The sequence below is a fragment of the Polyodon spathula genome, chromosome 16, assembly GCF_017654505.1.
Source record: "Polyodon spathula isolate WHYD16114869_AA chromosome 16, ASM1765450v1, whole genome shotgun sequence".
Lineage (NCBI taxonomy): Eukaryota > Metazoa > Chordata > Actinopteri > Acipenseriformes > Polyodontidae > Polyodon > Polyodon spathula.
In genome coordinates, this window is record NC_054549.1 from 21,671,148 (window position 1) to 21,688,063 (window position 16,916).

General features: G+C 46.9%; 1 protein-coding gene across 1 annotated transcript in view; it reads right to left on the minus strand.

Moving 5' to 3' along the window:
- Positions 1-16,916, minus strand: part of LOC121328789 (plexin A3-like) — a 99,599-nt gene that overhangs the window by 13,938 nt on the left and 68,745 nt on the right. The window contains 14 exon segments of the mRNA XM_041273844.1: positions 2,527-2,673; positions 4,304-4,370; positions 4,784-5,040; positions 5,739-5,881; positions 6,861-7,095; positions 8,178-8,321; positions 8,736-8,975; positions 9,450-9,543; positions 9,950-10,120; positions 11,071-11,207; positions 12,051-12,171; positions 12,698-12,846; positions 13,793-13,983; positions 15,023-15,119. Of these exon segments, the coding sequence (XP_041129778.1) occupies positions 2,527-2,673; positions 4,304-4,370; positions 4,784-5,040; positions 5,739-5,881; positions 6,861-7,095; positions 8,178-8,321; positions 8,736-8,975; positions 9,450-9,543; positions 9,950-10,120; positions 11,071-11,207; positions 12,051-12,171; positions 12,698-12,846; positions 13,793-13,983; positions 15,023-15,119 (2,193 nt within the window).

The following is a 16,916-nucleotide window of genomic DNA, read 5'->3' on the forward strand; positions in this document are numbered from 1 at the left end:
GTTTGTCCGTCTCGAAAATGGGGGGGGGGGGAAGGGGGGGGGGAGGGGGGGTGGGGGGGGGGCGGGGGGGGGGGCGGGGGGGGGGGGGGGGGGGGGGGGGGGGGGGGCAGGGGCAGTTCAGTCTCAGTGACTCAAGCTGCTTCCCTGGACTGGAGGAAGCACCCCCCCAATGGGGGGGGGGGGGGGGGGGAGGGGGAGGGAGGGGGCAGTTCAGTCTCCGTGCCTCAAGCCTGCCCTGGACTGGAGGGAGCACCCTTTCTCTTAGGGGGGGGGGGGAGGGGGGGGGGAGGGGGCAGTTCAGTCTCCGTGCCTCAAGCCTGCCCTGGACTGGAGGGGGCACCCTTTCTCTTATGGGGGGGGGGAGGGGGGGGGGGGGGGGAGTTCAGTCTCCGTGCCTCAAGCCTGCCCTGGACTGGAGGAAGCACCCTTTCTCTTATGGGGGGGGGGGGGGGGGGGGGGGGGGGGGGGTGGGGGGGGGGGGCAGTTCAGTCTCCGTGCCTCAAGCCTGCCCTGGACTGGAGGGAGCACCCTTTCTCTTAGGGGGGGGGGGGGGGGAGGGAGGGAGCAGTTCAGTCTCCGTGCCTCAAGCCTGCCCTGGACTGGAGGGAAGCACCCTTTCTCTTATGGGGGGGGGGGGGGGGGGGGGGGGGGGGGGGCAGTTCAGTAAGGGGCCTCCGGCCTCAAGTCTGAGGTGGAGTCGGAGGAAGCTGACCCTTTTGGAGGAAGCCCCTTTCTCTTTCTCCATGGGTGGGGGAGGGGGCAGTTCAGTCTCCGTGCCTCAAGCCTGCCCTGGACTGGAGGGAGCACCCTTTCTCTTAGGGGGGGGGGGGGGAGGGGGGGAGGGGGCAGTTCAGTCTCCGTGCCTCAAGCCTGCCCTGGACTGGAGGGGGGGCAGTTCAGACCCCAACTCCGTGCCCTTCAGCCTGAAGCCCTGGGGTCTGGGGGGGGAGGGAAGCACCCTTTTCTTATGGTGCCTCAAGCCTGCCCTGGACTGGAGGGAGGGGGGGGGGAGGGGGGGGGTGGGGCAGTTCAGTCTCCGTGCCTCAAGCCCTGCCCTGGACTGGAGGGAGCACCCTTTCTCTTAGGGGGGGGGGGGGAGGGAGGGAGCAGTTCAGTCTCCGTGCCTCAAGCCTGCCCTGGACTGGAGGGAGCACCCTTTCTCTTGGGGGGGGGGGGGGGGGGGGAGGGAGGGGGCAGTTCAGTCTCCGTGCCTCAAGCCTGCCCTGGACTGGAGGAAGCACCCTTTCTCTTATGGGGGGGGGGAGGGAGGGAGGGGGCAGTTCAGTCTCCGTGCCTCAAGCCTGCCCTGGACTGGAGGGGCACCCTTTCTCTTTGGGGGGGGGGGGGGGGGGGGTGAGGGGGAGGGGGCAGTTCAGTCTCTGGGCCTCAAGCCTGCCCTGGACTGGAGGGAAGCACCCTTTCTCTTAGGGGGGGGGGGGAGGGAGGGGCAGTTCAGTCTCCGTGCCTCAAGCCTGCCCTGGGGGGGGGGGGGGGGGAGGGAGGGAGGGGGCAGTTTCTCTTAGGGGGGGGGGGGGGGGGGGAGTCTCCTCAGTGCCTCAAGCCTGCCCTGGACTGGAGGAAGCACCCTTTCTCTTTCTTCAGTCTCCGTGCCTCAAGCCTGCCCTGGACTGGAGGAAGCACCCTTTCTCTTAGGGGGTTGAGGGAGGGAGGGGTGAGGGGGGGGGGGGAGGGAGGGAGGGGGCAGTTCAGTCTCCGTGCCTCAAGCCTGCCCTGGACTGGAGGAAGCACCCTTTCTCTTATGGGGGGGGGGGGGGGGGGTGAGGGAGGGAGGGGGCAGTTCAGTCTCCATGCCTCAAGCCTGCCCTGGACTGGAGGAAGCACCTTATTCCAATAAGAACATCACTTTGTCGTGTCTTTGGTTACATGATGGTAAATAACATTATCAAAATGATGTTCATATATATATAAAATCCAGTGTGTCAGCACATCAGGACACTGGGGAACAGTGCTGAAACAAAGAGAAACTCAACCAGCAAAAACAAGGGTTAGCTTCACACACACGTTTAGGTAAGATATATAACAGGCATCCGACAGTGTGTTTCAGAAGATCCACCACTGACACACACACACCAGTGCCGGATGCCCTCCCAGAGATAAGGTAATCGAACATTGCTTAATTTCTGTTAATAATCTAGACTTGATGGGCCGAGCGGCTTTCTCATTCTCAAACGTTATGTTCTTATGATTTAAAATGTGACTTTTTAATTATCGGAACAAAGGAAACTTGTTAAATTCTGCTTCGATCCTTCCCACTGAAATTTACACACATTCACTTAGTTTCCTTACAGCAGGGTGTGTTGTGCAATTGATCCCGGTCCTGGAGGGCAAAATATTCCACTCCAGGTTTTCCTGGTAAATTGAGATCCTGGATGGAGGTTTGATTCAGTGAAACCTTTCATAACAGGGTTGGAACAAAGACAAGGAGTGGATGAGCCAACTTTGGCAGCCCTGCATATCAGACTAGTCTGAAGAATCAAGGGTTGCTAACGGTTTGAAATCACTCACCAGTTGCTTGTAGTCGATCTGCTGTCGGATTAACTTGTCCTCGCTCAGGGAGTATCGTGCTTCCCCAGTGATTGTGTCTATTGGTCCTTTCTCCATCTGCTGTTTGATCGCACAGTACAGCATAAACAGAGGCTCTCCGGCACACTCCTGAAAAGAGACAGGGCTGCGTCACAACACTTAAACCTTTGCAGTCCATTTATTCAGAGCTTGTCAGATGGGTCAGGTCCAATTTATTTTCACATGCACTGTTTAAAATTATATATATTTTAGAGTAAAACAGGTTTAAAAGGAAGTGAATCGCAAAAGGACACTCAGTACTGCGTATCTCCAGCCAAGCCCCACCCCTTGTTTGCTGTATTTTTGACATACCTCTTTATAGACGTGCATACTGATAAATCCTCTCCTGATCACTCGTTTTATCACCAAACTCCTCAATAATGTGATCCAAGTCATTATTTTATTACTGTAACATCTCAAAAAGGTATGCTGATGTCTGTGATATTCTTTGAGCGCTGGATGCAGAAGCAGCTCTCTCCTTTGTTTGTGTCCATGTTATCTCTGTGGCGCAGGGACTGTGTGTATTGCTCAGATCTGCCCCTTTTATTTTCGGCTCCTATCCGTCTCACTCGGCCATTGAAAGGTTTTCTCCGCTTTTTCTGGAGAAAAAAACGAGTAGAGACCTGCGCTTGATGTCTTTTTGATGATGTGGGACAGGGTCCGACATCGGACTGGAAAGGGAAAATTGTAACGTCGGACCTGGTCCGGCACAGGACCGCAAAGGGGTAAAGTTTATCATTGTAATTCATCAGTTTATTCCAATGTTATATGATACATTCACCGTACTCTACCATGGTCTGCAACCGGCTTCTAGTGACGTTGTGCCATCTGTTCTGCTCAACTGTGCCGTGAGGATTATAGTCGACATCAATCAAAACCTTTATTCATCCAGATGTCAATTCGGAACAAATTCTCATTCACGACGACGACATGGCAAGAGACTCAACCATCATAGCAAACAAGATCAAAATACAACGAACACAATCATAAAACTCAGCGGTCCGTCAGCAAAGAGTCGACCCTGCGGCTAAAAGCAGCCAGATATGAATTTTGAACTTTTGTTGAAACTCTTTCTAGTGGCTGGTGCAAACTGACATGAGTGCTGGACCAAAATCTGTAGATACCCTGCTGGGGAAAAAGCAGTTTAATAAAATTCACTGGATCTTAATTTGTAGAGTGAAACAGAGTACTCCTGTAAACTATGCAAGTTCACAGGTGCTTTCCCCAACTAACCCTTTGCGGTCCTGTGCCGGACCAGGTCCGACGTTACACTTTTCCCTTTCCAGTCCGATGTCGGACCTTGGCCGACATCATCAAAAAGACGTCAAGCGCAGGTCTCTAATCGTTTTGCCTCCGGAAAAAGCCGAGAAAACCAGAGTGAGACCGATAGGAGCCGAGAGAAGCCGAAAAAAAGGGCGCATCTGAGCGAACAAGGGGTGGGGCTTGGCTGGAGATGCAGTACTGGGTGTCCTTTTGCGATTCCGTGCCTTTTAAATCTGTTTACTCTGAAAAAAAACATTTTAAACAGCGCACGTAAAATAAACAGTGCGTGTGAAAATTAATTGGACCGGATGCACCTGACGAGCGCTGAATAAATGGACCACTAAGGGTTTCACATGATCAATCTACTTTGCACAGTTCAGATTCAGATGCCAAATCTGGTTGGCATGCCCTAAAGTGGCCAGCGGTGCACAGGAGTGCGAATTTCAAGACAGCACACCTTGAGGAATCTGTGCAGCAAGAAAGTGAACCAGTTCGTCAGCATCTTCTCTGCCACCGACTCAGTCCTGCAAGAGAGGAAACAAACTGGAGTGAGACTGGGAATCAAAAGGGGCTACTGGTGCAATACCGGTGTGCACACATATACAGCGCTGGCCAAACATTTATATGACGACAAAGCGGTGTATAATTCTATATGTTAACGTACATTATTCAGCAGCTTTCACTGGACTCTATGAAGCTGAGTGAGTTCATTCTATATAGAGGGGGTGTGATTCAATATGTTAACAAGGGAACATTATTCAGCAGCTTTCACTGGACTCTATGAAGTGAAATTAGTTGATTCTACAGGGTGATGATGATGCAAAACTTTTGGCAAGAGCTGTAGTTGCTGCTAAAAGTTCAAATGGAGCCATGACTTGTGTTAAATAGCTGCAAGACTGGGTCTCTCATGTTGCTCAGCTGCAGTTCCCCGTCTCACCTGCGGAGGAGCAGTTTGGGGTGGTTCCGGTTTTCCAGGTTCTTCTCGATCAGGTCGGCCAGCAGCTGCTTGAGCACCACGGTGGCGTACTCCATGCGCCCCTGCAGCGCCCCCATGAGGAGGGAGGCCACATTGCCGCGGTCGCGCATCGAGAAGGAGCGCTGCGCCTCCAGTGTGTGGATAAAGGTCAGCAGGAAAACCTTGTTGTGAAGCAGCTGGCTGAAGAGACGGAGGGCTTTCTCCACATTCGCTGGGGACTGAAACACACAGGCAGTTCAGTGAGCAACGACAGCTGTGGAAATGCAGCAATCACATCTTCGTTATTGCAATGTGTTCTACAGTACAGTATAGTAGACAGCGGTTGGGTTTCATATGCAGAACAAACTCAAGCGACAGAAGCAATGAGTTCTAATAAATGTGCATCTGTACCGCTGTACAGATGCATCTCCCCTAAAGTCAAATGAAAACCTGCTGAATGACCATAAAATGTGGAAATCTATTCGTTGACTTTACCCCTTTCCCATTAAAAAACATAAAACCTACTACAAAAATAATAATAAATACATTTCCCAGTGCTGCAGGGCAATGACCCGCCTTCCTGACTTGCATCTATCACTGATTCGTTCTGAATACTTTAATCCCGCCTCAACTAATGAGTGACAGCACATTCCTGCATTTCTATTGGAGACTGCTTGCAAGATTTAAAACAAGATTACAAATCAGGAACAGAGGCTTGTTAGCGGGATTAAAAGCTGTATTACAGTGAAGATACAGAGGATTTAAAACAGAATGCTTACCCCAGAAGAATGTGCCTGTGACCAGAGGGATTTGACATATATATTTTTTAATTGTGTCTCAATCCTAAAACTCTAGGCAATGCTTTTGCCCAGAGCTGTAGCTAACCCCGTTGCTCGGTCCCAGAGTTCTGCACTGGAGAGGATATTAAAAGTCTTACATCCAGTTCTTTGAGCAGAGGGTGCTCCTCGATTCCAGGGAACATGACTCTCAGAGCGTAGGTCCTATACTCCAGGAATGGGATCTTCACTCCGTCCATGTCGTTAGTCAGTTCCTGGATGTCAGTCTGCAGCTCAGCGAATGCTGGAATCAAAACACACACACACACACACACACAGAGCCATCACCCAATCAGAGCTGCAGAACGACAACCACACAAAGCAGTTACCGCGGTGTCTCCTGGCTTTCGTTCCACCCCGAGATCTCAATTACCCAATTGATCTGATTATCTGATTAACTGGACACTTCTCTCTAGGCTTCAAAATGTTTCATAGGTGGTGTACACCTTGAATTCAGTACATTTCTTTTTTTACATAATCAACTGTAAAAAAATACTACAAATAATTAGATCAATTAAGTTAATTGAGAGCTTAAGTTGAAATGCAAAGCAGAAGACCAACCACAAGAGTAACGTTTATATATAATATATAGCATTAGACCCTGATATTGATGCGATCCAGCCCTCTGAAATGTCTTTATAATATACAGCACTAGACCCTGATATTGATGCGATCCAGCCCTCTGAAATGTCTTTATAATATACAGCACTAGACCCTGATATTGATGAGATCCAGCCCTCTGAAATGTCTTTATAATATACAGCACTAGACCCTGATATTGATGAGATCCAGCCCTCTGAAATGTCTTTATAATATACAGCACTAGACCCTGATATTGACAAGATCCAGCCCTCTGAAATGTCTTTATAACACACAGCACTAGACCCTGATATTATAAGTGAACTAACTGAACTAGGTTGCAGTACTGCCATTGCTTGTGATGTTGTAGGAATCTACATGGATGAGGAAGAATGAGATTAATGAGATTTAGTGTCCTGGGACAGCACACTGAAACCTTGGGAGACCATCCTCAAAACAAGGACGATCCAGGGCAAACAGGGGCAGGTGGCAACCCTGTCTATAAATCTGTTCTTCCGAACACTAAAAACGACGCCTCTGTTGTGGTCGGGCTTGACAGTGGATTGGGCACTGGTTGCACAGCTGGTCTTGGCTGGTTAGGTGCAAGATCGTTTGAAGGGGTTTAGCGAAGGGCTCTTTCCTACCCTCCTTGCACTCCAGTGCCACTCTGGACTCCAGGTTGTCCATCTGGAGCTGCAGTCTCTTGAGGGTGCGGTCGGCATCTCTGGTCTTGCGCTTGTAGGCGATGAGCACGACGATGATGGCAATCAGCAGCCCCCCGCCCCCCGTGCCAATGCCGATGATCGCCGGGAGAGAGAGCGCGCTGTCAGAGTAGATGTGGAGCGTCCCAGGAGAGAACTCCAAACCACCAACCAGGATCTGAAAGTTAGACAGGGAGCGGGAACGTTAATGTGTGCGGGTGTCCTGTTCAGGGATATTAAGAAAGGGAGAGTTCAAAGTAAAATCGAATCTAATTATATTTATATAGCGCCTTTCATATAAAGTTTTATTATATATATTATATATATATTATATATATATATATATATATATATATATATATATATATATATATATATATATATATATAAACACACACACACTGAATAGTAATTATGATTTTAAAAAATTATACATTGCAGTGTCTACATATGAGACAGAGGGACCAAATATAGTTTAGCACAAACTCTGAATTCCTCTGGGCTTTGACTAATGAGTTTCACCTTTTAAAAAGCCAGTATTCAGCCCTCTCAGCGCTGTTAATTATTTAACATTCGTTTTCTGATAATGATGCTCTCATTGCTGAGTTCAGGTCAATTAGACAACAAAGCCTGATCTCTCAAAATGGAGTCTCACAGGAGATCGAAGGGAGCGTTCTGACACAACCACAGTACAAAGAGATGACCTTTAGGGTCGCATTGTTAAAGGGGTACTCCCCACCCACTCCCCACAGTTTTTTAAAAAAATGTTCTGCATAATTACAGTAAAGCTGCTGTTCAGTGGTACGCAAAGGAAAACATACTGGGCTGCAGTGTGGAAGGCAGTGGGTTTGAGGAGCTCAGTGGTTAGATAAAGAAAGCGCTGGGCTGCAGTGTGGAAGGCAGTGGGTTTGAGGAGCTCAGTGGTTAGATAAAGAAAGCGCTGGGCTGCAGTGTGGAAGGCAGTGGGTTTGAGGAGCTCAGTGGTTAGATAAAGAAAGCGCTGGGCTGCAGTGTGGAAGGCAGTGGGTTTGAGGAGCTCAGTGGTTAGATAAAAAAGCGCCGGGCTGCAGTGTGGAAGGCAGTGGGTTTGAGGAGCTCAGTGGTTAGATAAAGAAAGCGCTGGGCTGCAGTGTGGAAGGCAGTGGGTTTGAGGAGCTCAGTGGTTAGATAAAGAAAGCGCTGGGCTGCAGTGTGGAAGGCAGTGGGTATGGCATTTTTATTTATTTATTTATTTTTAATCTTCGTCTGTAGCCCCCTTACCGTGACTCGCTGCTTGCCGGTGAGGTCTGGCGAATCACAGAGCAGCTGAGCCTCTGACACGGTGAGCAGACAGGCAGTCTCTCCAATCAGCACGGTGTAGTTCAGACGGGCGTTCCCGGAGACGGGAGGAATCAGATTTCTACCCTGCAAGCAGGACAGAGAGACAGAAACAAGACACTTATTGTCATTCAAGACAAAATGAGAGCCGACAGTGTAACTGTACGCGAAAATATTGAAAATTTATAAGAGTTAGTTTACCATGGTTCGTTTTTAATATGCTTTATCAGATCTCTCTGTGCTTTACAATGCTTCCCTATGCTTTACCACACCTCTCTTTGCTTTAGTTCTCTACTATGGGAAACTTTTATAAGGGTCTATAATGACTAAACATAACATATGCTTGTTTTGTGTTTTTTTGGAAAAATTATTTATTTTGTGTTACTGTGGATCTTTTTCAATGTCTTCTAGTTGAAAAGTCTGTCGCTCAACTTAGTAGGCTTCTATTAGTGTTTTTAAATTAACAGCTATTGAGTGTATAAGAGTTATGGATGTCTTTACCTTGAGTATGATGGGAGAACCGGGCTTGACCTCCAGTATCCCAGAATTCCCCAGCGGTTCGAAGTGGGGGTTGGGGTAGTAGGTGAAGATGGTGCTGTTGAGCGTCCGCAGTGACTGGACGTTGTCCAGAATGAAGCCGAACTCGTCCGGACGCTGGCTGGACTCGGGGACGCCCCTCTTCATGTAAACAATCCCTGGAGCACTGCAGGTCATCACAGAGTCATTGACGACACGGCACGCCTGGAGAAGGAGAGGGAGAGCTGGGGGGTCAGAGTCTACTACAGTCCGGAGACGAGAAGGCGGAACCGTAAGACAGGCCGGGATCAGAAAAGTGAAATTTGCAGGCAAAAATGCTATTAACCAAAAACAAAAATGCATTTCATGCCAAGAAAAAAAAAAATACCACGCCATTTAAATTGTCTACATATTTAACAAGATTTTAAAATCAATTCTCTTACCTCTTATTAGCACAAGCACTGCTTTTCACTGGAGTCTCTCTTTACGTTATTTAAAAAAAATAATAAATAAATAAATACATACAATAAAGGATTTGAAGTTTTCTTTTTGCTTAATTGTGGTACCGAATCACTTCTCTGCACTGAAGGTCAAATTCACTGTGGTGGTCTAGCAGCAATTACAGCATGTGACCTACAGCGCAGGAAGTGAGTAAGGATTTGCTCTGTTGATGTGACAGACAGGCAGTTGTGGACTCACGTTGGTGGTCTCAAAGCCCCCGTACTTCGCCCTCACTCTGGGCTCCTGGACGGTGAGCAGATTGTTGCCGGTCACAGTGAGTGGAGTACTGCCACTGCAAGAGAACCACACACAGAAATAAACACCACACTCAATACAGAAATTAACAACACAATCAACACACACAGCAGTACAGAATCAGTAAGTAAAGCACTCAATACAGAAACACACACAGCAGTACAGAATCAATAAGTAAAGCACTCAATACAGAAACACACACAGCAGTACAGAATCAATAAGTAAAGCACTCAATACAGAAACACACACAGCAGTACAGAATCAATAAAGCACTCAATACAGAAACACACAAAGCAATCCTTTTTGCCGCCGATTTTATATTGTATTATTTTTTGCGTCTCTCAAGTCTTCCATCCCCGTTAACTAAATCTATTTGAAATGGAAAGTGGACAGTGCCTCTGTACAGTGGAATGGCGGTGCGAGACACTCCTGTCTGGTCTTACTTAAATATACTCCAGTCAGGCTCAATCTTGGACACCGTGGGGTCCTCGGAGTAGTGGTACGCCACCTCGGAGTTGGTCACTTCGGCCTTGTCGATGAAGAGCTTGACCGCTGCGGGGCCAGGGCCAGAGGAAGAGGCCGGGGTGATGCAGACAATGTACTGACCACTGCGTCTGCGGAATAAAACACAAGCCAACCACAATCACTACACGCTTCTTAACCCTTCGCGGTCCTGTGTCGGACCAGGTCTTTTTCTCCGGAAAAAGCCGAGAAAACCTTTCAATGGCTGAGTGAGACCGATAGGAGCCGGGGGGGGTGGGGAAAAAGGCCCCTGCACCACAGAGGTAACACGGACACAAACAAAGGAGAGAGCTGCTTCTGCATCCAGCGCTCAAAGAATATCACAGACATTTGCAGAGCTTTTTGAGATGTTATAGTAATAAAATAATGACTTGGATCGCATTATTGAGGAGTTTGGTGATAAAACGAGTGATCAGGAGAGGATTTATCAGTATGCACGTCTATAAAGAGGTATGTGAAAAATACAACGAACAAGGGGTGGGGCTTAGCTGGAGATGCAGTGCTGAGTGTCCTGTTGATATGCAGAGCCTTTTAAACCTGTTTTACTCTGAAAAAAATAAATTTTAAAACAGAGCATGTAAAATAAACAGCGCATGTGAAAATAAATTGGACCTGACACGCCTGACAAGCGCTGAATAAATGGACCGCTAAGGGTTAATTAATCTATGATGCTTGGAGACCACAATCCTGCAGCTTTTCTGGGTTTCTTTCAATGATCAATGGCTAAAAAGAAAAAAAAAGTTAAGCGTTGACCAATTGAGAAAGTAATTCGTTCAATTGCAGGGATGGAAATAAGACTCCCATTGCAAAGCAGTTTGATCCAGTCCTGGTTATACCAGGAGTTTAATAAGACACACCTGAGCTTGTTACCTATACACACTGTGGCTGATCAAGCTCATAGTAAAACCTGGAATGGGTGAAACTGCTCTGCAATAGGAGTCTTGTTTTCATCCCCAAATTAAGTAAGGAAAACCAGAAGACCCTGTGACTCTCCAGGACCAGGGTCGCCCCACCCTGGTCTAGTGGCTCTGGGTGTACCCACCTGATAAAGTGGCACTCTCCTTGCCCCAGGAAGACCGTCACGGAGCTGCCAGCGTCCAGCTGCCTTCCTGACACTGTGAGCCTGGTACCCCCGGAGACTGGACCTCTGTCTGGACGCACTTTAATGAAGACTGGTGTCTGGGGTGGGGGGGGATGGGTGCAAACACACACAAGACAACGACTGAACTCACAAATACAGACTCTCACCCAGCAGAAGCAAAGCCTTACAATCTGTTGGTTAGCCCTGCTAAAATGATCACTGGTCCCTTTAAGGAGTGTTACAAAAGATCACATTATTGAGGAGTTTGGTGATAAAACGAGTGATCAGGAGAGGATTTATCAGTATGCACGTCTATAAAGAGGTATGTGAAAAATACAGCGAACAAGGGGTGGGGCTTGGCTGGAGATGCAGTACTGAGTGTCTTTTTGCCATGCACTGCATTTTAAACCTGTTTTACCCTTGAGAAAAAAAAATTTAAAACTGTGCGTGTGAAATAAACAGCGCGTGTGAAAATAAACTGACTGCAAAGGGTTAAAACAGCACTAAATCTAAAGCAAGGCTTTAAAACCAACCGTGTTTAATGGAGACGGGTTTGCGATACAGATGCTCTGGGTAACTGCAATGGTTCATTTGAGGGCTAATACTAAGCTAATGAACCGAGCTACTGAAGTGATAAGGTGAGCTAAACCCGGACAGCTTTCCTCCTGCAACCGCTGGGGGTCCCCCAGCCAAGAACAGCAACAGGAATGAAACACGCTTACATGACTGTCCCTGCGCTCCAAGCAGTAGTGCTTTTGCTAGGGAGGCCACCAGAATAATGAATCTCCTCAAACCCAATCTCAATACCGACTTGCCTCTCGACTGCAGAGATAGCTCTCCAGTTGAACGGCAAGGCGTTCGTTTGTGAACTGCATGGTGTGCGATTCGTGTCGCGTTTGTGACCTTTCACTGCCAAGCAAGAGCGGAAAAAGGTTCCCTACCACAAAGGAGTAGCTCTGGTGAGACTGGGTGCGATACTCGGAGCTGCAGTCTCCGATACACAGCTCCACGGGGCCCCCTGGTGGATTGGGAAGCAACGACTCCTCCATGTCACACACGATCCTGCGAGAAAAAGGAAGTGGATCCAGGGTTACCATCTGACTCCATGTTCCTGAGGCCAGTTCAGGCTTTTCAACTTACACCCCAATGCATGTTGGAGGCTGACTCGCTGTGTGTGACCCTGAGCGAGTCACTGAACCCCCTTGTGCTGCGTCTTTGGGGAGAGCGCTTTGTGAGGGTGCTCCACTATGAAAGGCGCTATATAAAATAATTATTACACACACACATTATATATATAGGATATTAGTTTTTTTAACATCCAATAAACAAATAATCCAATAAACTACAAAATTATATCACAAGTGTCTACCGGAAGCCATAATTCATTTTGGATTTCGAAATGTCACATTTTTCAATTGCTGTCAGCTTTTCGTTAAGCATTTGAAAAACTCCAAAGCGGTGGGCAATTCACTATGTTCTTCAGCAGGTTTCATTCGACTTCATGAAGGAGGAATTATTTAATTTTATAGGACGGGACGCACGTATGAATATTGCAATGAAATGGAAGCGAACTCAAAGTGGAACTTACTTCTCCGCGCTGATGTACTCCAGGGGGACGGGATTGCAGCGCACGCCGGCCACCCTGACGTGTGTGATGTCACGGACGTGCAGCCCCAGGTTCTCTCCCGAGATGGTGACCCTCGTTCCTCCTTCCTTTGGGCCGGTCAGGGGTCGAATCTCTCGAGGGAAAGCAAACGCAACGTCACTCTCACCGCACAGCTCAATACAGAGACTGTAAAGAAGCTTACCGTCTTACAAACCTTTATGTTTCTTCTACAGTTACACTTCTCATATAACAGTTACTTTTTACATTTTTTTTTAAATACACTTTACCATGCTGTTCTGCGCTTCATTATGCTTTGCTGTGCTTTTAATACAGGATATTTTTATAAGGGTTAGTTTCCCATGATGTGATTATTAACAGGCTTTACCAGACCTCTCTGTGCCTTACAATGCTTCCCTATGCTTTACCAGACCTCTGTGCTTTACAATGCTTCCCTACGCTTTACCAGACCTCTCTGTGCTTTACAATGCTTCCCTACGCTTTACCAGACCTCTCTGTGCTTTACAATGCTTCCCTATGCTTTACCAGACCTCTCTGTGCTTTACAATGCTTCCCTATGCTTTACCAGACCTCTCTGTGCTTTACAATGCTTCCCTATGCTTTACCAGACCTCTCTGTGCTTTACAATGCTTCCCTATGCTTTACCAGACCTCTGTGCTTTACAATGCTTCCCTACGCTTTACCAGACCTCTCTGTGCTTTACAATGCTTCCCTATGCTTTACCAGACCTCTCTGTGCTTTACAATGCTTCCCTATGCTTTACCAGACCTCTCTGTGCTTTAAAATACAGGACTTGTATAATTTCTACAAACATGTCCTATCTGTAAATTAGCTTGTTTTTGACCTGGATTGAATGGCAAATAGCTTTTTTTTAAAATATATTATTAATTATAAAAGCGCCCTTTGCATGAAGAGCGCTATATAAAAGAAAACTGTAATGTACTGTATTGAAATGAACCAATTCAGTGACTTGTTTAATACAGAGGGTGGCTTGGATTGCAATTGTGCACAATGCGTCGCATTATTCCTCCCCATTGGCCCGCATGAAAAGCTGCCCACCTTGGTGATGCGCGGGTGGGTGCAGCGAACGTTGCGACGGCCTAGGTGCATCCAGTTAAGCTCCGAGCTCGAGCAGTGCTGCTTCAGCAAACACTTCCTCTCAGCCAGGCACCAGCCGCAGTCGAAGCTGGGGTCTGCTTTCAGACACAGGCCGCAGCTCTCCCTCTGGGCTGAGCACTTATACAGCAGGGCTGGGGAGGAAGAGAGAGAGAGAAAGAAAGAAAGGAGAGCATGAGAGAAAGAGAGAGAGAATTACTGTGTGTGTAATTCATACTGCTTCCCCCTTTAGAATATAGGGAATATTGTTCGTTTCAATATCTATAGTTAAAAAAATAATATAGTACAAATGGTAGTGCTTTAAAATGTATATAAATTGCCCAGCAATTAATCAATCACTATTTTATTTAGAGCCTTTATAGCAGTCCACCATCACAAAGCACTTTACAAGATGCACTAAAAAACTATGCACAAAGCACTTTACAAGATGCACTATTTTTACAGTACGGTAAATTAAATGTCATCACAAAAGACAATTTATAAAAACACCTTAAGCATGGCTTGTTTGAAAATGAAAAAGAAAGAAAGAAAGCAAGCAAGCGCTGGGCTGCAGTGTGGAAGGCAGGGGGTTTGAGGAGCTCAGTGGTTAGATAAAGAAAGCGCTGGGCTGCAGTGTGGAAGGCAGTGTGTTTGAGTAGCTCAGTGGTTAGAGAAAGAACTATGCACTATCCAACATACACTGTTACTTATGATTATTTTTACAGTACGGTAAATTAAATGTCATCACAAAAGACAATTTATAAAAACACCTTAAGCATGGCTTGTTTGAAAATGAAAAAGAAAGAAAGAAAGCAAGCAAGCGCTGGGCTGCAGTGTGGAAGGCAGGGGGTTTGAGGAGCTCAGTGGTTAGAGTGGGTTTGAGGAGCTCAGCGCTGGGCTGCAGTGTGGAAGGCAGTGGGTTTGAGGAGCTCAGTGGTTAGAGAAAGAAAGTGCTGGGCTGCAGTGTGGAAGGCAGTGGGTTTGAGGAGCTCAGTGGTTAGAAAGAAAAAGAAAAAGAAAGAAAGAAAAAGCACTGGGCTGCAGTGTGCAGTGTAACAAGAGGTAAAGAAATTGATTTGAAACCTTTGGTTAACACTCTTTTTAAGGGCGGCAGTGAGAATACTGTTGCTCGTGCTAATAAGTGTTAAAGGGGAGGTTTCAAAAACCTGGTTCATGCTCCAGAGCGCCCCCTACCTTTCATGGAAGCTGGTTTGTCGATGAAGAAATCGCCGTCCCAGACCACAGAGAAATCGACAGGCAGGTCTCCGACATCGTCTCCATCGTACCAGTACTGAGGGAGGAAACGGAGACGGTCAGTCTGAGCCTCTTAACAACTCCACACGCACCACAAGATGGAACAAGCAAGCGGTCTTCATTATGAGGTGGTCTTAAAACCTGAACTTTAAAGATCGCCTCTGTATAAAGAATGATGTCTAATGAAGCCCCTTTCACAGTTAGCTCCTTTCTGACAGCAGTGTAAAATCACCTTCAACACCAAGGCCTGGATGCAGGGTTCATTTGTCGAAGTGTATCAAGAGGACTTGTTTTCCAATGCTCCCCTATGCCTTACCAGACCTCTCTGTGCTTTACAATGCTTCCCTATGCTTTACCAGACCTCTCTGTGCTTTACAATGCTTGCCTATGCTTTACCATGCTTTCACTGTGCTTTATTACACTTTGTGGTGCTTTTACTATGGGACACTTATATGGATAGTGCCACACCCCTTATGAAGGTTACATTCTCCTGGTCCCTTGTCTGTCCTTCATTCAGGTTCCATTGTGTCTGCACACACGCACACGAACACACACACACACACACACACACACACACACACGACCATTAGTGTACTCTCTCCAATTCCAATGTCAAAACTTTTAATTGAATTACTTTTTCTCTTTCAAAATCAGAAATTAATTCTTATCACACTTATGTAATTCCTTTGATACTAAAATGAACTTCTAGTTTTACAGAGTGAGTGGGTGCAAGTCGAGAATCACAACGCTGGCTGCCCTAGACTGGAGGGAACACCCTTTTCTCTTTGAAAGGGAGGGAGCAGTTTAGCCTCTGTGCCTCAAGCCCACCCTGGACTGGAGAAAACACCCTTTCTCTTAGGGGGTGAGGGAGGGAGGGAGACAGCAGTTCATGTTCCACGCATAAGGCCTGCTTTGGATTACAAAGATCTCTTAGATTTCCCTGCACTAAACATGCAGCCCTCGTGCACGGAGATAAGTGTTCATTAATTCTCAAGGAAAAGAAAACACTCGCTGAACTGTGTTCCCAGGGGTGGTGTCCCTGTGACTCTGTTAGTCGAGCTATTTGTCAATTGTTAATATTGAGGTTTTTGAGTGTGTAGTTTGCACAGGGTTTGTTTCTCAAAGTCGTTGCCCCCCCCCCCCCCCCACATTTCTTTATGTGTGAACGGGAAAAGCGTTCCAGCAAGCGATCAATATGGTTTATAGCTCCAATCCCCCGGGGGTGCTGCGCTAAGTGATCCTTGTTTTGGAAGTAATTAAAATGCATGGTGCACTTGCTCAGGGCTCAATGGGATTTGCAGCCACGCTAACAAATTTTGCCATCTATGATACCTTGTTTAGGACACATTGCTTCCTGAATGCTGAGAAACAGAAATGCCATTTAAAAAGGTGACTGTAGCTAAAAAAAAAAAAAAAAAAAAAAAAAAATAATCTTTTGACTAGATCTAATAAAATGTGTAGTTTGAAAAACAGTACTGTTGTTTTTTTTTTTTTTAAATTCATTTAAACCTGACTTTCTCCCCCAATTTAGAACGTCCAATTATTTGTTCCCCCCCGGCCCCTCATGGCAGCAATTCCTCGCACAGCTGCTCAGGAGAACTGACGTTTCAGTGGGCGCCCTCCGTTCTGGTATTACTAAAAGTTCTCTGTTTGTATGGCCAATTCTCAGGACAACTGTTACGCTTCCTGGATCATTTCACCCCAGATCTCTGTTAGTGGATGAAAGCCTGTGAGAAGCAGCTGATTGGTTACTTCCAGTAAAGGAAGTGTAACAGTGCCTAAAAGCAGGGCTTGCAAACAGAAATGTCTTTAACCAAGTTTATTACCAGATGCT